We start from the raw sequence: 24,049 nt of genomic DNA, 5'->3' as shown, positions 1-24,049 counted from the left end.
GCTTCTGAATGGTATCACATCCTTTATGCATGCCGTTCTTCAGAATTCAGGTGAGTTATTAACTAGAAGACATGGGAGCAGAATTAGGCCTTAAACCCATCAAGTCTATTCTGCCAGTCCGTCGTGGCTGATTCCAGATCCCACTCAACCCTGTACACCTGCCTTCAAGCCATATCCTTTGATGCTATACTATCAATATACACTCGGCCTTGGCCTCCACCACACTCTGTGGCAGAGCATTCCATAGATTCACTACTTTCTAGCTTTAAAAAAACACATTCCTCCTTACCTCTGTTCTAAAAGGTCAATTTCGAGGCTGTGCTCTCTAGGTCCAGATATTCCTACCAAAGGAAAATTCTTAACATATCCACCTTATCTAGTTTTTTCAACATTCGGTAGGTTTCAACGAGATCTTCCTGCGATCTTCTAAATTCCAGTGAGTACAGGCCCAAAGCTGCCAAATGCTCCTCATACAATAACCCTGTCATTCCCAGAATCATCCCTTGTGAACCTCCTCTGGATTCTGTCCAATCGCAGCACACCCTTTCTGAGATATGGGGCCAAAAATGTTGACAATACTCCTAAGTTTGGCCTGACTAGTGTCTCATAAAGGTTCAGCATTGTCTCCTTGCTTTTATATTCTAATACCCTTGAAATAAGGGCCAACATTACAATTGCATTCTTTACCACAGACTTCACATGAAAATTAACCTTCTGGGAGTCTTGCTTGAGTCTTGAACCTTCTCCCCATTCAGATTATAGTCCACACTATTGTTCCTTTTACCAAAATGCATTATCATACATTTCCCAACACTATTCCATCGGCCACTTCTTTGCCTATTCTTCCAATTTGGCGAAGTCCTGCTGCAATCGCATTGCTTCCTCCGTACTATCTACCCCTTCAGCTATCTTTGTATCATCGGGAAACTTTGCCACACAGCCATCAATTCCACTATCTAAATCATTGACAAACAATGTGAAAACTAGCGGTCCAAATAATGACCCCTGAGGAACACCACTAGTCACTGGCAACCAACCAGAAAAGCTCCCTTTATTCCCACTCACTGCCTTCTGCCAGTTGGGCATTCCTCTATCCATGCCTATATCTTTCTTGTAACACTATAGAATGTAGAAATGCATTATTAACATCAAAAGTGTTCAAGTGATAAATAATTCTAGTTATTAACTTAAATTGAAACTATGTTGAATACATTAATTTTTTAAAAAATTGTTAAATGCTATCATTTATGTTTCCAGCTACATGCTTGCTATCACAGAAAACAAAAGCTGGAGAAAATCAATTGGCCCTTTGTGTCAACTTTGCCTTTCACCAAGATCATGAGTGATTTTCGACCTCATCGCCACTTTCTTGCACTAAACCCATGCCTTGTATTTTTTTTAAACATCGGTCTGTCTTATTCCTTAGTTTAGAGAATGCTGAATATTTATTTTCCAGCAGATGAAGAAGTTAATTCTCATCTCTGCTCTAAATAGCTAGCCTCTCAATCTGAGACTTGCTCCTGATTCTTGAAGCTCCATCTAACGAACACATCAACCCCCAGAAGAATTTTTTATGGTATAGTTGTATACTTAAAAACCATACTGAGTTTGTTCAGACTAGTAATATAGTAAATAATTAGAAATCTGTTTTGGTACATTATTGTAATATAAATGCAAGAGCATTCTTACTCTACATGAAGATTCCAATAAATCTAGATTGGTATATGTGCTTGATCTCAAAATTACTTTCAATTGATATTTTCATTGCTCAGTGATGGATCTTTAATTGCATGTTGTGATGTAAAAGCAGAGAGCTATGTGGGTTTAAACTATATACAAGTTAGAATATAATATTGCAATCTGTTTGAAAAGCACCCGGTCCTATTTTCAAGTGGTGCAGTGATTCAAGGTGAATAGTGTCAACATCATGAAACCTTTCTTTAAAAAAACACTACTTGCAATGAAAATTTAATAAAGATGAACAATATTTTTAGAAGAATATGTATGTTTGGATTTTATTTTATATGTTCCATTCTAGTTCCTCTCTCCAACCAGATTTGGATTTTTTTGCTTAAGTTAAGCACATAATTTATTTTTGTATTAACTGTTTACTGCTACCACTTTCAAATTAAGTGAACTTTACAAATGAATCTTGGGAAGATGTTGACAAAGGAGTGACTTCATAAATGTCACGTCCCTTGGATGCTGCAGCAAACTGATGGAGGACCACTGTTCCAATTTTCTTTTGTATATCTGACCTGTTTGGCAGCTAAATGGCTATTTTAAATAATGCACTTCCAATTAATACAATTAAAAATATAAAGCTTCTGCGCTGTTCTATTCTGTAAGATGAGAACTTTTAAAATCCCTTGCTAAATGTTTTTAAGATTAAAACTAAATCAGTTAGCTAGAATTAAGTTGGTAAATTTTGAATTCCAGAAGTTAAGAACAGGACACAAAACTGCAAGAAGGAGAGGCTTCCGGTGGAAGTGCACGAAGAAGCTCGGCTTGTATGCAGTGTTACTGCAGCTAATGAGATGACTTTGTCATCTGATAAAGTGACTGAAACCAGAAAAAGGCAGACTGACGTGCTGCACGATGAGAATTCAATACCTGTATGCAGTATTACTCCAGCTAATGAGATGACTCTGTCATCTGATAAAGTGACTGAAACCAGAAAAAGGCAGACTGACATGCTGCACAATGAGAAATCAACACCACTCTCCAAAACTGAAGTACAATCTACTCCATCTTTGGATCCACTGTCGGCTAATGACACGCAAATAACAGAGCTGGAACTAGACAGTAAACAAACTCCTAAAGAAGGCAAACGGGTACGGATCATGCAAGAAGCAGGTGAAGTTCAAGTTCTTTCTGAACGGTGGAAGACTGAAGTCTCCAGACCAACTCCCTCCCCAAGGTCAGTGCCTCGATTTCAACTATTGCCCAACATTTCTCGCTGGCCTGCTGCACACTTCTTCTACTGCATGAACTATGGTCTCTGCTTTGTTCTTGGTTTCTTTGGCTATGTTTTCACCATTTTTACTGCCTTACCAAAGTTTGGACTCTCCAAATTATGGAAGACGAGATGTATTTTAATGAAGAGGGAGGCCTAGGTTGTGTGCAGTTTTTTAAAATAATTTTGTCCTGCTTGCTGCAGTTTTGGAATGTGTATTGTTCAGCTGGCATAATCTTGTTAATCAGAACCATGCATTTATTTTGATTGTTAATTTTAAGAAGTACCTAATTTAATTTATTTTTCCTTTCCATTTCCCTCTGTGCTCACCTTTGCTTTTGTAACTGCTTTGAAATGCTTGAAACTGTCTATGTAAAGAAGTGGACTGAAACCAGTGTCATAAATAATTGTCAAATTTACCTCATTTATTCACCTGAGCTTCAGCTTAAAAACACTTAGTTTGTTCTGATTTGCTGCCAGAGTTTGATTGTTTTCTTCATTTAATTTTACTTTTCCTTAGACCTAACTGCTTCAATACCCTGCTATTTTTGTATTCTCCAAAACCACATTAATCTGTTCTCAGTCATTTATTAGTGCTGTTCTTGATCTAGCCTATAGGCTTGCTATTGCAATGTCACTCAACAAGCTGTCGCTTTCAGAAACTTGCAGGACAAAAAATTTAGTTTGGAATGATCTGCACTACTCTTAACTGTCTTTCATAACAATTTCTTATCTAGTGATCTTGAACTCCATAATTTGGGATCATATTTTATTCATTTGTGTATTTGAAATTCTCTGATAATTTTGTTGAAGCAGTTTCTTTGCTTAATTGAAATTATTGGGTAATTTATTTTTGTGCAGACTGAATTATCATGGGTAGATTGGCAATGCATGCTGTTGCTCATCAGTGTCTATATCAAGTACACCACTGGCATTCAAACAGAATTGTGTTAAGTGTAGTGTCATTATTTTGATATTGTTCACTTTATTTGTATCACCTGAATATTCTTTCCTTACTGGAAACTTACTTGTGCTTTTGTCTTTTCTCCTACATCTTAAACAACTTTAGATCCATGCTGCCTCCAACGAGTTAAACTGCCACTTCAAAATATAACTCCACTTGTCAAAGACGACTTCCCCTATAAAATTCTTGGTTAATCGCTAGGATGCAATGAAAACTGTTAGAAATGTGTATGTAACCTGATATTTCTGTTCTGACTGTGGGCAGCAATTCCCAGAGACAGGGTTCTGCAGCTGTTCTTCTCTTTCTTTTTGTGTATATTCTCACCATATACCATGTGTATACCATGTGTATATTTTGCCATCCTTCCTCTTCAATATTTTGAATTCTGCTAAACATTTTCACTTTCTATCTTGTGAGCAAATGTAAATCACTATTGATAATGAGTTGAGAATAGAACTAATGCATTTGTTTAACTGTTTTGTATTGCTTCCTTAAAAAGTGAATAGGTTCTTTTCAAACTGAATATCATCTAAATGTGGTTATATACATGATCTAGTGAACATGCGCTTGTAATAGAAAAATTAGGCTTGTATTCCAGCTACTTAAGCACAATCACCCCTCCTGGGGCATAGGCCATCAACAATAGCTTGCCAATCTTTCAAATTGTCACTGATGTAGCCTATCTTCATCCCAGGGATGAAGCTTTTGGAGCTTCTCCTCGTCTTTCTATTGCACTGGCTTTCTATGGGATGGGACTGGTAGTCACATGCCCAGCCCTCGTCCTTTTGCAGCTGGGCTTGGGGCTGTCATGGTAAAGTTTTGTAATTGAATAATATATTCTAATTTATGATGTAGATTTTGCATTACTGCTGGCTTCACTGTAGACCACAGTCAGCAGAAATGGTGTCAGCTGGTTTGTTTTTCTAAGTAATAAGATATGCAGTGCCTTTAAAAAGTATTCACACTGCTTAGAAGTTTTCTTGTTTTATTGTTTTACAACATTGAATCATAATGGATTTAATTTGGCTTTTTCTGACACTGATCAACAGAAAAAGACTTATTCATGTCAAAGTGAAAATACAGCTCTACAAAGTGATCTCAATGAATTACAAATATTAAACACAAAATAGTTAATTCAATGTTTTCACCCCTTTTAATATGATACACCAAATCATCACTGGTGCAACCAATTGGTTTTAGAAGTCACATTATTAGTTAAATGGGAATCACCTGAATGCAGTCAGTGTTTCTATTTTGATTGTAGTGAAAATACACTATCTGGAAGGTCCAACGGCTGGTGAGTCAGTATTTGGCAAAAACTACACCATGAAGACAAAAGAACACTCCAAGCAAGACACTGACTATCCCTTGGAGTACAGTTAAGTTAATCATCTAAATATGGAAAGAATTTGACACAGCTGTAAATCTGCCTAGAGCAAGCAGTCTTCAAAAACTGAGTGACCATTCAAGAAGAGGACTAGTGAGGGCAGCTGCCAGGAGATCTGTGCCAACTCTGGAGGAGTTGCAAGCTTCAGTGGTTGAGATGGCAGAGACTGCACATAAATAACCATTGTCTAGGTGTTTAGTCAGTCACAGCTTTATGGGAGAGTGGCAAAGAGAAAGCCATTTGTTGGGGGAGAAAAAACTCTGAGGAAATCTCAAGCTAGAGTTTGCCAGATGGAAGAAGGTCTGATGGAAACCAAAGCTGAGATTTTTGGCCATCAGCCTAAACTCTGTTTGGCATAAGCCAAACAGTGCACATCATCAAAGCATGTTGATGGCTGCATCTCGCTGTGGGGATATTTCACTGCAGCACACTCGGGAGGGCTTGTAAAGGTAGAGAGTAAAATGAATGCAGCAAAATACAGGAAGATCCTGGAGAGAAACCTGATGCAATCTGCAAGAGAACTAGGACCTGGGAGAAAATCAGTTTTCCATCAAGATAGTGGCCTCAAGCATAAAGCTACTTAGTAATGGCTTAAAAACAACATAGTTGAAGTCCTTGAGTGGCCAAGTCATAGTCAGGACCTCAGTCCAATTGAGAATTTGTGACTGGACTTAAAAGGCTGTTCACTCACAATCCCCATGCAATCTGACAGAGCTTGGGCAGTTTTTTAAAAGAAGAATGGGGAAACATTACAGTGCCCAGATGTGCAAAGTTGATAGGAGACTTATCCACAGAGATTCAAGGCTGTAATTGCTGCTAAAGGTGCATCTACTAAATACTGACTTGAAGGGGGCGAATACTTAAGCAATCAATTATTTTGTGTTTTATATTTGTAATTCATTTAGATCATTCTGTAGAGATCTGTTTTCACTTTGACACCAAAGAGTCTTTTCCTGTTGATCAGAGCTTAAAAAAAATCCACTATGAGTCAATGTTGTAAAACAATAAAACATGAAAACTTCTGGGGGTAAATACTTTTTACAGGCACAGTAATTGTCTCTGAAAAATAGTATGTTTTGCTCTCTAAATACTGTTGCGCTGATATTGAAATAATCAGCATTTTTATACACTAGAATTTCAAATACCATACATAAATTGAAATCAGTTCTGTAGAATATAAAAAGAATCTTGCAGTGTATTACAGCAGATGGAATATGAGCAACAAAGCAAGCTAATAAATCTGGCTCAGCAATTAAGGGTATAGATTTACAACCAGAGTATTTAGTGAAAGAGGTGAGGGGAAATACTGATTCCAAGGTGCTTATTTTTCAGTATTTAATGAATAATTGTAATCTATTCAACAATTCTATGAGAAGCTATTAGATCTTTGCCATTTTGATTATCTCTGCACATTGAGTTGATTTGTGGCAATAAAATTTATTAGAGATTGTGAAATGGACCTAGTATCCTTATACACAAGGCAGATATGCCAGGCAGTTAGGAAAACAAAGGTGGTTTATACTAGCCATCTTGTCTCTTTCAGCCCTAATGCAGGTTTTTGACTCGAAAATCGACAATTTCTTTCCTGCCACAGAAATTGCTCAACCCACTGAGTTCATCCAGCAGATTGTTTGTTGCTCCAGATATCAGCATCTGCAGTCTCTTGTGTCTCCAGGAAGACAAATGTGATGTTGATCTTTGATCAACAATTTGAGTACAAGAATAAAGGTTACTATATTTTTATTAGCCTTTAGTGAGTTCACACCTGAAGTTTTGGTCTCTTTAACTTAATAAGAAAGGGTGACTTAATAGAAATTTTCCAGTTGTTGTTGTTATTGGAGAACTTGACCGGGTAGGGATCGGGGTGAAATTTTCTCCAAGGGTCACAACCACATAATAAGTGGTAGATCACTTATTCATGCACTGGTGATAGACCTTTGGAATTCTTTACCATGGGTGACTGAGGAGGCTCACCATTGATATTAGAGAAATTGAAAGGTATTGGGTATGGGTAGGAGATTGCTGGAGGAAAAGATGTTGCAGTTGTATCATGCTCAAGAGGCCAAATGGCCTAAATGCTTCTATTATGTTACTATGAGAATAAAATGGCTTGCTAAAATCTTCTGCAAATTTGGCAACTTTTACTTTGAATATTGTGCTTATAATTGCTCCCCTATGGGGGAAACCATATTTCGTCTTACCAAGTATTAAACAAAAGTGATCCCTAACTATATCTCAGAACTGTAGATGCTTAGTCATTGAGCATATTGTAGACTGAGATCAAAAGATTTTTAGGTAAAGGTAATTAAAAGATTTGGAAAATTGATCAGAAAATGGACAGGGCAAAGTTAGTGACTGGTTAAATAACCTTAAGGAGTCCTCTGGGTTGACTTTCCAGTTTTCCTGTGCTAAATATATAAAAAAAATGAATCTAATCAAAATTATAGAAAAGTTAAAAATAAAATACCAAATGTTTTAAGGTAAAAAACCCCTCTTATGCTGTCCGGCATGCTCCCTCTCACCTGTAACATGAGCATTTTCTTATTCTGAGGATTTTTGTTTTTTTTAACATTTTTTTTGGGGTACCTATTAATGGCAAGATATTGACATATCTTTTATGGTAAAGAAAATGTAGAACATTTACTTCTAGAGGAAATATTGGAAGTCCAGGGAAGAGATAGATCATTACAGGAAAAACCAAGGAAAACATTTCTGTTTTTGGAGAGAAATCAGAGAAATAAGGTGACCTCTGTATTTCATTTAAGGGAGAGAGTGAATATCGGTGATGGGAAAGTGGTAATCTCCTCTGGAGCACAGGTTGGGTTGCTCAGCCTGCTATTCTACTGTATGTCTTGTGTAAGAGTAAGAAAATCAAATTAAGGTATTCCATTCAGTAGGACTAGGAGAATGATGATGAGGATGTGTTGAAACTATTAATGTGGTCAATTCACTGAATTAAAAATGTGTCAAATAGAAAGCAAGAAGGTAAATGAACAGAAAGGCAGTGGATAGAGAATGTGTCGTTTGTTTGAGGAAGAGAGAACCAAGTTTGGGAATACTTAGCTATATGTTAAGAATGGCAAATGTTGTTGTTCCTGTGTTCAAGAAATGTAATGGGAATTATAGACCAGTGAGTCTTACTTCAGTTGTGGACAAACTAATGGAGAGATTCTTAGGGACAGGATTCATGAGCATTTGGAGAAGCATAGTCAAACCAGGCTAGTCAGCATGTCTGTGTGAGGAACAGAGATCCTGGTTTGAGGTTTTTCTTTTTGAGGAGGTGACAAAATAAATTGATGAAGTGGCTCATCCAGAAAGTTATGAGGCGTGGGATCTATGGAAACTTGGCTGTGTAGATTCAGAACTGGCTTGCAAAGGGTGGTAGCAGATGGAGCATATAATGCCTAGAGATCAGTAACTTCTGGTGCTTTGCAGGGATCTGTTCTCAGACCCCTGCTCTGGGATTTTTGTAAACTTAGATAAGGAAGTAGAATGGTGAGTTAATAAGTTGTTGTGGATATTATAGATTGTTGTCATAGATTACAACAATGCAGAGCTAGGCAGAGTAGTGACAGATGGAGTTCAATTCAGGAGATTGAGCTTGAAAGCAGAATACAGTGGCCGAATTCTTAGCAGTTAGGAGGAAAAAAGGCATTTTGGGGGTGCAGGTCTATAGATCTCTCCTGTTGCCATGTAAGTGTGTATGGAGGTTAAGAAGTTGTATGGTGTGTTAGGCTTCATTAGTCAGAGCATTGAGTTCAGGAGTGGCAAGGTAAGGTTACAGCTCTAAAACTCTGCTGCCGGGACAACATGCCTTATGAGGAAATGTTGAATGTGCTTGCTTTTTCCTCTTTGGAGTGGAGGGGAGGATGAGGTGACTTTTAATAGTGGCATATAAGATTATAAAAGATAATGGCAGAGTGAACAGGCAGTGTCTTTTTCCTAGGGCAGCAAAGACTAATACCAAAAGACATCCTTTTTAAGTTGAGGGGAAATGTCAGAGGTAGGTATTTTTACACAGAGAATGCTAAGTGGCTGGCATGTATTAGTGGTGGTAGTAGTAGCTGATATGTTAAGAGACATTTAAGAGAATCTTGTACAGGCATAAGGATGAAAGAAAAATGGTTGTTTATGGGCTATGTAGCAGAGGGAAGAACTTGATTGATCATGGAGTACTGTAAATTCCGGACTATAAGCCGCTACTTTTTTCCCACGCTTTGAACACTGCGGCAACACTGCGGCCTATACTACGGTGCGGCTAATGCATGTTTTTTTTTCATGCCGCCAAAAACATTTTGCCTCGAAACAGTAGACCAATAAAATTGATGAGTAGTTCACAGAGGTCCAATGAAATTGTACGATAAATCAAGCGCACTTTCACAATTAAATTATTATAAATCAGTCATTTGTACTCACCCTCATCAACATGGAAAACACTCGAAGAAAAGCATATGATGCAGCTTTTAAGTTAAAGGCGATCAATCTGGCGGATGAAGAAGGAAATCGAGCTGCTGCACATAATCTTGGCATAAATGAATCGATGTTGAGACGGTGGAGACGCCAGCGTGAAGAACTGAGTCAATGCAAAAAGACAACAAAAGCTTTCAGAGGTAATCATAGCAGATGGCCCGAACTTGAAAGCTTCCTTGAAGACTGGGTTAACACACAGAGAGCAAGCGGCCACGATGTTTCCACCGTGCAGATCAGACTGAAGGCTAAAGCAATCGCCACCAAAATGAAAATCAAAGATTTTAGAGGTGGGCCATCGTGGTGTTTTAGATTTATGAGACAAAAAGGCCTGTCCGTCAGGGTACGCACGACTCTGTGTCAGCAGCTCCCTCCCGACCACGAGGAAAAACTCGCTAACTTCCGCACATTCACTCAAACAAAGATAGCGGAGAATTCCATCGGGCCAGATGATATCATAAATATGGATGAAGTACCTTTGACGTTTGACCTGCCTCTCACTCGGACTGTTAATAAAAAAGGTGACTAGTCCATCACACTGAAAACAAGTGGCCATGAGAGAACGCATTTTACTTGTGTTCTGAGCTGCACAGCATCCGGACTAAAGCTGCCACTGATGGTGATTTTTTAAGCGGCTGGCAATGAAAGTTCAGTGAAAGCTGCCATCAAGAGTACAAACTCAATTCCAGCTGTGATTCCTGGGGGCACCATGAAGTATTTGCAGCCACTGGACATCAGCGTGAACCGGGCATTTAAAGTGGCGCTGCACATTGAGTGGGAGGCTTGGATGACGAGCGGCGAGAAATCCTTTACCAAAACAGGACGCATGCGAAGAGCATCTTTAACTCAAGTCTGCCAGTGGATCCTAAATGCGTGGAGCGGTGTCACAACTTCCACCATCACCAGCGGGTTTCGAAAGGCTGGACTGCTGCGTGATGCAGAGGACCGCGTGCGCTCAAGTGAGAGCGACAACGAAGAGGCTGAAGTGAGTGACGAGATCCTGAGGTTTTATTCAATTCGGACACTGAAGAAGAGGACTTTGATGGTTTTAGTGCGCAGGAGGAAGATGAAGAAGGCAATCAATAACTTTTCCTGGTAGGCTGCAGTATAGATATTTTTTTTACCAGTCGTTAGGAGATTTTGGAATGTTGTTCGTGCACTGTTCAGTAAAAAAGTATATGCAACGTAATTTGTGTGTTACCGATACGTATGTATATTTAAAAGTAGCTGTGTTACAGGCACTGTTCGAAAAAAAGCATTTGCAATATATATTTGTTTATGTTACCATAAGGATTGAATTAAAAGTTTAAAAAATCCTCACGTGTAATATCTTTCTGTGTAAATATCTCATATTACAACGTGGGACACCTGCGGCTTAAAATCCGGTGCGGCTTATACAAGTACAAAATTGATTTTCTTTCTAAAATTAGATCGTGCGGCTTTTAATCAGGTGAGCTCTGTAGTCTGGAATCTACGGTATATTAAAAGTGTGACACAACATTGTGGGCCGAAGAGCTGTGTAAACCTAATTAATAACTGCATTGTTAGCATTTGAAATGCAGGTTAGCTTGTTTTAGCTCAGATCTATGGTGGCTTGAAATTAAGTTTTACGTTGCAACTTTTATTTTGTGCTTTTGTACTTGGCTATGTGTATTCAGAACTGGCTTGCAAAGGGTAGTAAGTTTGACATGAAGCATGGTGACATTATGGATAGTGTAGAAGGTTGTTGTAGGTGACAACGTGATATTGACAATACAGAGCTAGGCAGAGAGGTGACGGATGGAGTTCAACCCAGAAGACTGAACTTGAAAGTAGAAAACATGTTTATATCTTCATCATGTGACCCATATGAATCTATCTTGTGTGTTCGATTATAAATATCTTGGAGAGTGGGATTAATAAATAAAATCAGTGATAAAGCAGTACTAACATCCACTGGAGAGAGAATGTTCAGATTTCAAATGTGTTCAATTAGTGTGCATTGATGAAATGTACATCTCACTAAGTTGTGACACTGGTACAGTTCAATTCTTGTTCGTATTAACTCTGAGTTTTAACTGGCTTTTTGGCTTTTCAACTGTTACAGGACTAATGTCCTGAATAACAAACTATTTCAGGTTTGTAATTCTATTATTGTGCTTGGAGGATCAGTCAATGTATTTTTTTTTATTATCGGTGTGAAAATACTTTTCTGATGCATCATCTTTATCTCTCTGCCCTTGTAAAACTTGTGAATATATGTGAAAAAATGTGAACTTTTAAAACTATATTGCCTTTGAACATTCTTGAAAGAAATTGGTTTTGTAGACTACTGTGATTTCATGAGAATAGATCTGTTGCACTCAAGTCAAGATCAGCTTGGAAACAGGTGTGCAGCAATAACTCCAGTTAAGTCTTCCAGAATTATAGTAATAAACACCCCACATATTCTTGTGCCTCATTGAAAAGAGTTGAAGAAATCACTTGATGACACATTGCAAAAAAGGTCATGTGAGTATGGGAAATACTGCTTTAAGAATCGCATTCTGACAGATCCAAAACATCCTGTAATGAGTTAAGACTTGTGCAATAAATATGTAAGCATTATTTAAGCTTTTTCCCATTGTATAATTAGCTACGTTATTGTATAAATATTGCTTCAGGACTTGAGGGCACTTTCATTTTTTTGTGCTAAAATTTAATTTACTGGTGTGTTTATTTTGTGAGTGTAGTATTGCATTATAAAATACTATATTACTGTATCTGATGTTATTTATCTATTTTCCTCCAAAAGTTGCTTGCTTTGTCCAGAGGACAAAAGGAATGGCTTCTTTTTCAGTCAGAAGGGCCTTGTGTATGTTTTTTTAAACTCTAGCCGAGTTTTAAATAGTCTCAAGGATACAATAGATAGTATAGTGCAGTTTCTTTACTTGAATAATGAGAAATAAAAAAGCCTGGAAAACCATGCATTAGGGTTAGAAATTTTCATTAAAGCCGAGGATATTACAGAGTAATTTAAAAGTCTTGTTTAAAATAATAGGACATGAATTGAATAGCTAGAAATGCATTGTTCAGATTGTCCTGGATCTGCTCTCCCCCCCCCCCCCCCCCCCAAGCTGGAGTATTTCCATAGCAACACTTGAATTTTGCAGCCTCTTTGGTCTGACCCATGAAGCAAACTGGGCTGCAACTGGCAACTTGGTCATGGGTAATGAGTCATGGGAACCTATCTACCAACTAGTCCTGCTGGCTGTTTGCTAGTTTGATGCTGTCAAAGGACTTAAATTGAATTATTCAGCAACTAATTGGAAATATACTCAAACTTCATTTTAAAAATTAAGATCAATTAAATTTAAGTCAAATAAAGAACAACTTGTCTGCACTTTAGTTTTTATTTGCATTCAGTGACCCTATTCAAATAAATGGACTTGCGTTGGGTAGACCAGCTGTGATTAACATAAAGCTGAAGAGCTGGATGTAGGGTGCATCTGTTGTTAGCACTCAGTCTCCAGCAGCAGAATAGCAGGTCAGATTGCTGCTATCTGACCTCCAGGTTGTTCTTGTCATTTGCATTTCAAAGTTTAGGCATGGAAGAAGGGAATAAACTGATATGTGTCCATTTATCTTGTATGTTTTTAAACGAGCCAGAACCAGTACACTTCTGGGTTTTCTGTCCAGTTAAGGCTGGAGCATGATGTAAACTCAGATGGGTCCATTTCAATTCCATTATATAATGTATTTAAAATCAGTTGACATCCCCCCCCCCACAACATTCAATGGATTTTAAAGTTGTAAAGAAAATCAAATGCAAGAAGGTATAGAGAGCCTCTATATTCCAGGCAAACACGAGGAAATCTGCAGCTGCTGGAAATTCAAGCAACACACACACAAAATGCTGGTGGAACACAGCAGGCCAGGCAGCATCTATAGGGAGAAGCAATGTCGACGCCTCGGCCCAAAATGTCGACAGTGCTTCTCCCTATAGATGCTGCCTGGCCTGCTGCGTTCCACCAGCATTTTGTGTGTGTGTTTTTCTATATACCGGGACTGATTTGTAATTTATAACAGAGTAAGAGTTTAGAACTGCTCCACGGGCAGAGGGTGAACACTAATCTGGTCTTGTTGGAGCAGCTGGATTTTTTTTTAAAAAACCTTTTTATCATTATAGTAATTTTCTTCTATTTGGTGCTTAGATTGAATGGCAGGTAATTCAATTGAATCATGAAATTACAGCAGATCTATGAATTGAAATTGTTTTTCAAAATCATTGACATTTCCTCTTTACCTGTGGCATGATTTAACAATTTCTGTAAAGGTTATCTTTTAATGTTTTTGTAGATTGGTTCAGAGATTTATCCAGAGCTTTCTGGCATTTTTAAATATGCTTTTCTTCCTTTAATCTATAGCCATTCTATTGTATTTCCAATTGTTTTAGATCTTGGTGTTCACAGTTAAAATTATGATAGAGAGTGGAAATGCATTTTAACCAGTTATTTATTTCTGATTGTTGTTGGTTAACTTTTCTGCTGTTACCATGTATATTATGTTTGATCTGTTAAAGTGGAAGATTGTTTGAATATTCTTTCTGTAGGATATCCAAGGGTGATCTGAAAGTAGAAAAGCCAGTTGTGAAGGAATTGGACAAAGAATCAGAGGAGGTAAAAGGAGAGAATAAAATTAAACGACAGAAGATACACCCAGTCATCCATGTGTCATCTCAACCCACAGTTGAATCTCAGTGTGCCCAACAATAAATAAATTATATTTGCCTTCCTGCTACTGAAGATTTAAATTTTCTTTATGATGTTACACTTCATGTAAGTAAATCTGTATGTGTACAATATCATTGCTGGTACATTGAGAAGTATAAGATAATTAACATATCTGACATTCTGATTAAATAATCTATGTTCTCTAGCCAATGAAAATGAGAGTTACTAATATCTTTGTTTGGCGCACATTAAATCTTATATTCAGTAGCTGTGTTTCTAAGAGTTTTATATTTCCTTTCTTATGAATGAGGGGATAGAGTAGAGCAGAGGGGAGAATGAAACTAAGAGGAATATTTGTACACAGAACCTCTTACCAGGCTATAATGGTTTTAGTGTGAATTCCAAAAGGCATTCAGAAAGCCATAAAGTTTAATTCAGGTTTTCTCTAATTCCCCTGGCTTTTCCCCGAAGATTAACAACTTTAAACAAGCTAATATTTAATATGTAAGACTACTGTTTTTATTGTATCATTGGAGAGAATGAGAGCTTTTTTTGTACTGATTTATGATGACATGATTCTCAGTGAAGAGGCTGATAAGAAAGTTCAGTCTATTGAATGAAACACTGAAAAGGTGTGCAGACATATTTATCCTATCCTTTGTATAAATGTCCCTGAGACATCAGCGAGTGCAGCCCAGAGTATATTAACTACAAAGTATCTGTCTGGCAAAGTCATTAAAAGCACAGTATAAAAAAGCATTGTTTTCCTATCATTTCAAATCTCCCTGGAATGTTCAATAAATAATTTCAAAAGATGGTTACTTACAGGGGTGAGCATTTCTGTTCCAAGATACCCACATGCACAAATGGTGAATGCTATCTTTTCATGTTGATAAGTTGATGATTTGTCACACCCCTGAGAATTACTTAAATGCATTTCATTGTAATCAAAGAATTGACACCTGCCTTTCTGCTTCAAAAATGGTAGTGGGGGTTTAGTTGGGGAGATTTGGTATCCTTTGTAGTATCCTTTGCTGTTTCAACCTTTATTAGAAAACTTTACAGGTGCCTAGATTAATTTTGGGGTCAAAAATATTAATGTGGTTGTACTGTTTATAAGTGTAATCTTCAGATTTTATGATCTGATGCTAGTGTAAATAAGTAACATGCTGGGTGTATCTTGTATCTTGTACTTAAGACTAATCTTGTACTTAAGACTAATCTAAATAACAATCAAAACTTAGCTTGAGCTTTACTGCAAACAATTTTGTATCCAGTGGAAAAAAGTAAATTAATATTGCAGTACCTGTAAAGTGTTAGAATTTATGTCTTTTAGAACATTTAATATTTGATCCCCATAAGTTAACTGCCTAAATTCAGGGTTTGCAGATTGTTTACTGAATCATGTATTTTAATAATAAAAATAAATGAAATTTGAATTTTTATCTGTGTCCATTATGTATTATGGAGAGGGGAGAAGTTCACACCTTTTGCATATTTGTATTAAACATTATCAAGGACAATACAGCATTTTTTTGAGGGACATCTAATATTAAATAGAATTGCAACCCATAATTCAGGCAGCAAGTTATATTTGTTCATTTTCTTTCACGTATGGTGAAGATGTACCATTTAAAGAATATTAACAGCCCATACCTGCACAAAATTGTTTTTTTTCCAAAAATAGTTATTTCACATTTCAAAATGTAATCTTGACAGGTTTGGGCTATACCCAGTATGTCCATATGTAGCTATACAGCATGAAAAGAGATTGGTGTACTTTGATAATGATGAAAGAGTTTGACATTGATTACTTGGTACTAGCACTTGCATAGAGCTAAATATTCATTGTGCTGGCTCTAATTCTGGTTTCAAAACCTAAACAAAATTAGTGTCTATAAAAAGTATTCACCCCCCCCCCCCCCAGAAGATTTAATGTTTCCTTGTTTTACAACATTGAGTCACAGTGGATTTAATTTGGCTTTTTTGACACTGATCAACAGAAAGAATCTTGCGTCAATGTGAAAACAGATCTCTTCAAAGTGATCTAAATTAATTACAAATATAAAACACAAAACACCCTGCCCCCTTTAATATGACACACCAAATCATCACTGGTGCAGCCAATTGGTTTTAGAAGTCACATAATTAGTTAAAAGGAGATACAGTGCAGTCAAGGTGTTTCAATTGATTGTAGTAAAAATACACAGGTATCTAGAAGGTCCAACTGCTGGAGAGTCAGTATCTTGACAAAAATTATACCATGAAGACAAAAGAATATTCCAAACAACTCCACAAAAAGTTTATTGAAAGGCACATCAGGAGATGAATACAAGAAAATTTCCAAGTGGCTGAATTTCCCTTGGAGTACAGTTAAGTCAATTATCAAGAAATAGAAAGAATTTGGCACTACTGTAAATCTGTCTAGAGCAGGACATCTTTAAAAACTGAGTGACTGTGCAAGAAGGGGGCTAATGAGGGAGGCCACCAAGAGACTGATGGCAACTCTGGAGGAGTTACAAGCTTTCAGTGGCTGAGATGGGAGAGACCGCGCTTACAACAGCTGTTGCTCAGGTGCTTCACCATTTGCAGCTTTATGGGAGAGTGGAAAAGATATGACCACTGTTGGGGAAAAAAATTTCATATGAAATCTCGGCTGGAGTTTGCCAGAAGGCATGTGGGAGACTGAAGTCAGCCTGAGGAAAGTTCCATTGTATGTTGAAACTAAAATAAGCCATCATACTAAATGCTATATTTGGTGTTTTTTTAAAAAAAAGCAAACACTACACATTGTCAAAAACACCCCATCCCTACCGTGAAGCATAGTGGTGGCTGCATCATGCTGTGGAGATGCTTCACTGCAGCAGGCCCTGGAAGGCTTGTGAAAAAGAGGGTAAAATGAATGCAACAAAATACAGGGAAATCCTGGGGGGAAAAAAACCAGTACAGTCTGCAAGAGAGCTGCGATATGGGACAAGATTTGTTTCCCAGCAAGACAATGACCCCAACCACAAAGCCAAAGCTACACAGAAATGGCTTAAAAACAACAATGTCCTGGAGTGGCCAAGTCAGAGTCTGGACCTCAATCCAATTACGAATTTGTATCTGGACTTGAAAAAGGCCATTCACTCACGATCCTCATGCAATCTGACAGAGCTTGAGCAGTTTTGTCAAGAAGAATGGGGGAAAATTGCTGTGTCCAGATGTGCAAAACTGATGGAGACCTAGACTTGAGGCTGTACTTGCTACCAAAGGTGCATCTACTAAATACTGACTTGAAGAGGGTGAATATTTATGTAATCAATTATGCTGTTCATTGACTATAGCTCAGCATTTAACATCATATCCCCACAATCCTGATTGAGAAATTGCAGAACCTCTGCAATTGGATCTTTGACTTCCTAACTGGAAGACCACAATCTCTGGATTGATGGTAATATCTCCTTGCTGGACTATCAACACCGGTGCACCTCAGGTGTGTGCTTTGCCCACTGCTCTTCTCTCTCTATACCCATGATTGTGTGGCTAGGCATAGCTCAAGTACCATCTATAAATTTGTTGATGCAACCAATGTTGGTAGAATCTCAGATGAAGACAAGAAAGCGTACAGGAACTAGATATGCCAACTACTGGAGTAGGGTTGCAGCAACAACCTTGGACTCAACGTCAGTAAGACGAAAGAGCTGATTATAGACTTCAGGAAGGGTAGGACGATACAGCACATACCAATCCTCATAGGGGAAGTGGAGAGAGTGAGTAGTTTCAAGTTCCTGGGTGTCAAGATCTCTGAGGATCTAACCAGGTCCCAACCTGGTTGTAATGCAGTTATAAAGAAGGCAAAACAGCGGCTATCCTTTAGGAATTTGAAGAGATTTGGTATGTCAACAAATACTTCTATAGATGTACTGTGGAGAGCATTCTGACAAGCTGCATCATAGTCTGGTATGGGGGTGGGGGGTGGGGTTTGCTACTGCCTACGACTGAAAGAAGCTTCAGAAGGCTGTAAATCTAGACAGTTCCATCTTGGGCACTAGCCTACAAAGTACCCAGGACAGCTTTAAGGAGCAGGTCTGAGAAAGGCAGCTTCCATTATTAAGGACCCAGGGCATGCCCTACTCTCACTGTTACCATCAGGTGGGAGGTACCGAAGCCTGAAGGCACACACTCAGCAATTTAGCAACAGCTTCTTCCCCTTTGCCATCCGGTTCCTAAATGGACATTGAACCCGTGAACACCACCTCACTTTAATAGATATTATTTCTGCTTTTTGTACTACTTTCAATATATTCAATATTAATGTACTGTAATTTATTTATTATAATTTTTTCCTTTTATATTATGTATTGCATTGAACTGCTGCTGCTAAGTTAACAAATTTCACAACACATGCCACTGATAATAAACCTGATTCTGATTGTGTTTTATATTTGTTACTAATTTAGTAACAAATCACATCAGTATGTGGATTTTGCAACAAGGGGGGAGAACATGTTGGACCTGGTTTACACAAACATCCCCGACATGTACCGGGCAGAGCCCCGCCCCCACCTCAGATACTCAGACCACATCTCTGTTATGCTAATCCCAGCATACAGACTGCTGGTCAGGTGCTCCTGACCAGTTCAGAAGCAGGTGAAAACCTGGCCAGCAGGAGCCATCTCTGCTCTTCAAGACTGTTTTGAGCACACTGACTGGCACACGTTCAGGGAGGCTGCAACCGATGGTGACTCTACCAACTTAGAGGGGTACACAGCATCAGTGACTAGTTACATCAGCAAGTGCATTGATGATGTTACTCTGTCCAAGGCCATCACTATACGTGCTAACCAGAAGCCGTGGATGAACGCGGAGGTGTGTGCGCTGCTGAGGACCTGTGACTCCGCCTTCAGAGCAGCTGACAAGGCAGCTCTAACAACAGCAAGGGCCAAACTGTCCGGGGCCATCAGAGGGGCAAAGTGTGCACATGTCCAGATAATCCACAGTCACTTCCAGGACAGCAGCGACACGTGGCGCATGTGGAAGGGCATCCATGACATCACCAATTACAAGACAACATCACCTGACTGTGTAGGGGATGCCTCCCTCCCAAATGCACTGAGTAACTTCTACGCCCGGTTTGAGGCAGAAAATGACGTGGTGGCGAGGAAGTCCACCCCTCCTACAAGTGACCGGGTGCTGTGTCTCACTGTGGCCGATGTGAGAAGTACCCTGTGCAGGGTCAACCTACGGAAGGCTGCTGGACCAGACAACATCCCTGTTAAGAGTGCTCAGAGGATGTGCAGACCAGCTACCAGATGTTCACTGACATCTTCAACATCTCCCTGAGCAGCGTCACAGTTCCAACGTGCTTCAAGGCCGCCACCATCGCCCCATGCCAAAGAAGTCTTCAGTGTCCTGCCTAAATGACTACCATCCCGTTGCACTTACATCCATCATCATGAAGTGTTTCGAGAGGCTCGTCATGAGGCATAACAAGACCCTGCTGCCCCCCTCATTGGACCCCCTGCAGTTTGCGTACCGTCCCAACCACTAAACAGATGACGCGATTGCCACCACCCTCCACCTGGACAAAAAAGACACACATGTTCGGACAGGTGTACCACACCAGCCAGCTCACAGGTGAAGTGTTGTCTCACCTGGAAGGACTGTCTGGGGCCCTGAATGGTGGTGAGGGAGGAAGTGTAAGGGCAGGTGTAGCACTTGTTCCGCTTACAAGGATAAGTGCCAGGAGGGAGATCGGTGGCAAGGGATTGGGGGGGGGGGGGGAACGAGTGGACAAGGGAGTTGCATAGGGAGCGATCCCTGCGGAAAGCAGAAAGAGAGGGGGAGGGAAAGATCCTGTTGGAGATGGCGGAAGTTACGGAGAATTATACTTTGGACCTGGAGGCTGCTGGGGTGGTAGGTGAGGACAAGGGGGACCCTATCCCAAGTGGGGTGCTGGGCGGATGGGATGAGGGCAGATGTGTGGGAAATGGGAGAGATGCGTTTGAGAGCAGAGTTGATGGTGGAAGAAGGGGAATCCCCTATGTTTAAAAAAGGAAGACATCTTCGTTCTGGAAAGAAAAGCCTCTCCCTTCCTACCAATTTCCCTCCTGGCACTTATCCTTGTAGGTGGAACAAGTGCTACACCTGCCCTTACACTTCCTCCCTCACCACCATTCAGGGCCCCAGACAGTCCTTTCAGGTGAGGTGACACTTCACCTGTGAGTCGGCTGGTGTGGTATACTGCGTCCGGTGCTCCCGGTGTGGCCTTTTATATATTGGTGAGACCCGATGCAGATTGGGAGACCGTTTTGCTGAATAACTACGCTCGGTCCGCCAGAGAAAGCTGCATCTCCCAGTGGCCATACATTTTAATTCCAAGACCCATTCCCATTCTGATATGTCTATCCATGGCCTCCTCTTCTGTCAAAATGAAGCCACACTCAGGTTGGAGGAACAACAACTTGTATACCGGCTGGGTAGCCTCCAACCTGATGGCATGAACATTGACTTCTCTAACTTCCGTTAATGCCCTTCCTCCCTTTCTTAACTCGTCCCTGACATATTTAGTTGTTTGTCTGTCCTCCATCTCCCTCTGGTGCTTCCCCCCACCCTTTCTTTCTCCTGAGGCCTCCCGTCCCATCATCCTTTCCCTTCTCCAGCTCTGTATCACTTTCGCCAATCACCTTTCCAGCTCTTAGCTTCATCCCACCCCCTCCGGTCTTCTCCTATCATTTTGCATTTTCCCCCTTCCCCCACTACTTTCAAATCTCTTACTATCTTTCCTTTAGTTAGTCCTGATGAAGGGTCTCGGCCTGAAACGTCGACAGTGCTTCTTATAGATGCTGCCTGGCCTGCTGTGTTCCACCAGCATTTGGTGTGTGTTGTTTGTATTTCCAGCATCTGCAGATTTCATCGTGTTTGCACATATGTTCGGAACCTGTTCATAGACTTCAGCATTCAACACAATCATCCCTCAGAAACTGATTGGAAAGCTGAGCCTACTGGGCTTGAACACCTCCCTCTGCAACTGGATCCTAGACTTTCTGACTGGGAGTCAGTCTGGATCAGGACCAGCATCTCCAACGCCATCACACTGAGCACGGGGGCCCCCCAGGGCTGTGTGCTCAGTCCACTGCTGTTCACGACTGTACTGCAACACACAGCTCGAACCATATCATCAAGTTTGCTGATGACACGACCTTGGTGGGTCTCATCAGCAAGAACGATGAGTCAGCTTACAGAGAGGAGGTGCAGCGGCTAACGGACTGGTGCAGAGCCAACAACCTGTCTCTGAATGTGAACTAAACAAAAGAGATGGTTGTTGACTTCAGGAGAGCACGGAGCGACCACTCCCTGCTCAACATCGACGGCTCCTCGATAGAGATCATAAAGAGCTCCAAGTTTCTTGGTGTTCACTTGACAGAGAATCTCACCTGGTCCCTCAACACCAGCTCCATAGCAAAGAAAGCCCAGCAGCGTCTCTACTTTCTGCGAAGGCTGAGGAAAGTCCATCTCCCACCCCCCCATCCTCATCACATTCTACAGGGGTTGTATTGAGAGCATCCTGAGCAGCTGCACCACTGCCTGGTTTGGAAATTGCACCATCTCGGATCGCAAGATCCTGCAGCGGATAGTGAGGTCAGCTGAGAAGATCATCTGGGTCTCTCTTCCCGCCATCACGGACATTTATGTAAGTTTCTACCCCCAAGCCATCAGACTCCTCAATACCCAAAGCCTGGACTGACACCTTGCCCTATTGTCCTGTTTATTATTTATTGTAATGCCTGCACTGTTTTTGTGCACTTTATGCAGTCCTGTGTAGGTCCGTAGTGTAGCTTTCTCTGTGTTGTTTTTTATGTAGTTCAGTCTAGTTTTTGTACTGTCATGTAACACCATGGTCCGGAAAAATGTCTAATTTTTGCAATGTACTGTACCAGCACTTATGGTTGAAATGACAATAAAAGTGACTTGACTTGAATTTAGATCAATGTTGAGCAATGTTTCACTTTGGCACAAATAGTCTTCTTCTGTTGATCAGTGTTAAAAGAAACCAAATCAACTCCACTTTGATTCAATGTTATAAACCATGAAAACTTTGGGGGGTGCGGTGGGAAGAGTGAATACTTTTTTATAGGGACTGTAATTCTGCAACAATCCAAGCAAAATTTTAATCTATTTAAAGAGAATTAGCTCTTTGAAAATTTTCAAGTTTTCAAAATTTTGCATTTTCACGTCTAACTTGTGAATAAACACAAGATTATATCAGAAAGTAATATGTAACTGCTACTAAAATGATAGACTGCCTTGGTACTTGACAATATATCAAAGAATATTCTTCCATTTTAAACCATTGATATAGTGGCAAATTGATTTTGTAAAATGCAGCTGTAAAGATTGGGAGGAGAGCAGTCATTAATATTTGAACTGTCATTTATCCAGAGATTTTGAACAGCCAACCGTTTATTTACAGATATCAGAGAAAAGACTTTTACCTTACAAGGTAAAACCTTCCAAAGTTTTTTGAATTTTAATTAATGACCACTAGATGGTACCAGAATCCTGCAAGGTTCAGAGGCATGCTGACAAAAAAGTATTTTTATCATGAGATTAAGTTGATCATTTTAGTTTATGATCACAATTTGAGTTCAGAACTGTGTCAGGCTAAGAGCAGGTTTGTACCTCAACAACCACTTCAGCTATCGAACACAGCTGCAGTAAATGAAAAGTGAATGAGTACAATTTATTGATTCTAGCCACCAAACAAAACAGGTAAGATAATAGCAATTGTAATATATCAATAACTGAAGATGAATTTGAGACAATGAGTGAAGTGTAAATCTAAAATGTGAGCTAAAATAAACGGCTCAAAGAGCAGTTTATAGTGCTTTTCCTCATATTCTGCCATTACACTTTTGTGCTAGTCATCCAGTTTTATTTTGTAATACAAAAATGAAGAATGTACAAATACTCAGCAGATAAAGTAACATCCATGAGGAAAAAAAGGTAGCATTTCAAGTTTGCGGAAGTGAACCCATGCCACTGATTGCCTGCCACTTTGATTTATTGTCCCACCCTCATTCTATGGCCTCCTGAACTGTTGCAAGTCCCAATTCAAGCTTGTGCCCACTTTCATGTTTGATCTACATTCTGTTGTAATCTTATATAACCTTCACTGTCCACTATGCCTCCATTTTTGGTGTCATCTGCAAAGTTACTGTACTAACTTTGCTGGCTACATTCTCATCCAAATATTACTATAGAGGAGGAACCACAAGGGGCCCGCTATGGGACTCCACAGCATGTCATTGGTCACAAGCCTCCAATTTGAAAAACAGACCATCAGTAAAACCTGAGATCTACCACTAAGGTAGATGATCTTCAAGTTCAAGTTTACTTGTCATTCACTCATGAATACAGTCAAACAAAACTGCATTACTCTTACATGCAGAAATCTGCAGATGCTGGAAATTCAAGCAACACACACAAAATGCTGGTGGAACACAGCAGGCCAGGCAGCATCTATAGAAAGAAGTACAGTTGACGTTTCGGGTCGAGACCCTTTGTCCGTGTTACTCTTGTAATTTTGTAGCCAAGTTAGA

The 24,049-nt window shown here is 39.6% G+C and overlaps 1 protein-coding gene across 2 annotated transcripts in view; it reads left to right on the top strand.

Annotated features, from left to right (window-relative positions):
• Positions 1–15,908, top strand: part of spdl1 (spindle apparatus coiled-coil protein 1) — a 68,736-nt gene extending 52,828 nt beyond the window's left edge. For both annotated transcript variants that reach the window (XM_059944829.1, XM_059944830.1), the window contains exons 11-12: positions 2,440–2,920; positions 14,345–15,908. In XM_059944829.1, the coding sequence (XP_059800812.1) occupies positions 2,440–2,920; positions 14,345–14,507 (644 nt within the window). In that variant the 3' untranslated portion in view covers positions 14,508–15,908. The remainder of the gene's footprint in view (positions 1–2,439; positions 2,921–14,344) is intronic.
• The last annotated feature ends 8,141 nt before the right edge of the window (positions 15,909–24,049 follow it).

This window comes from Hypanus sabinus, chromosome 19, assembly GCF_030144855.1.
Source record: "Hypanus sabinus isolate sHypSab1 chromosome 19, sHypSab1.hap1, whole genome shotgun sequence".
Lineage (NCBI taxonomy): Eukaryota > Metazoa > Chordata > Chondrichthyes > Myliobatiformes > Dasyatidae > Hypanus > Hypanus sabinus.
Note: the sequence above shows the minus strand (reverse complement) of the source record. Positions and strands in the feature narration are given on the sequence as shown.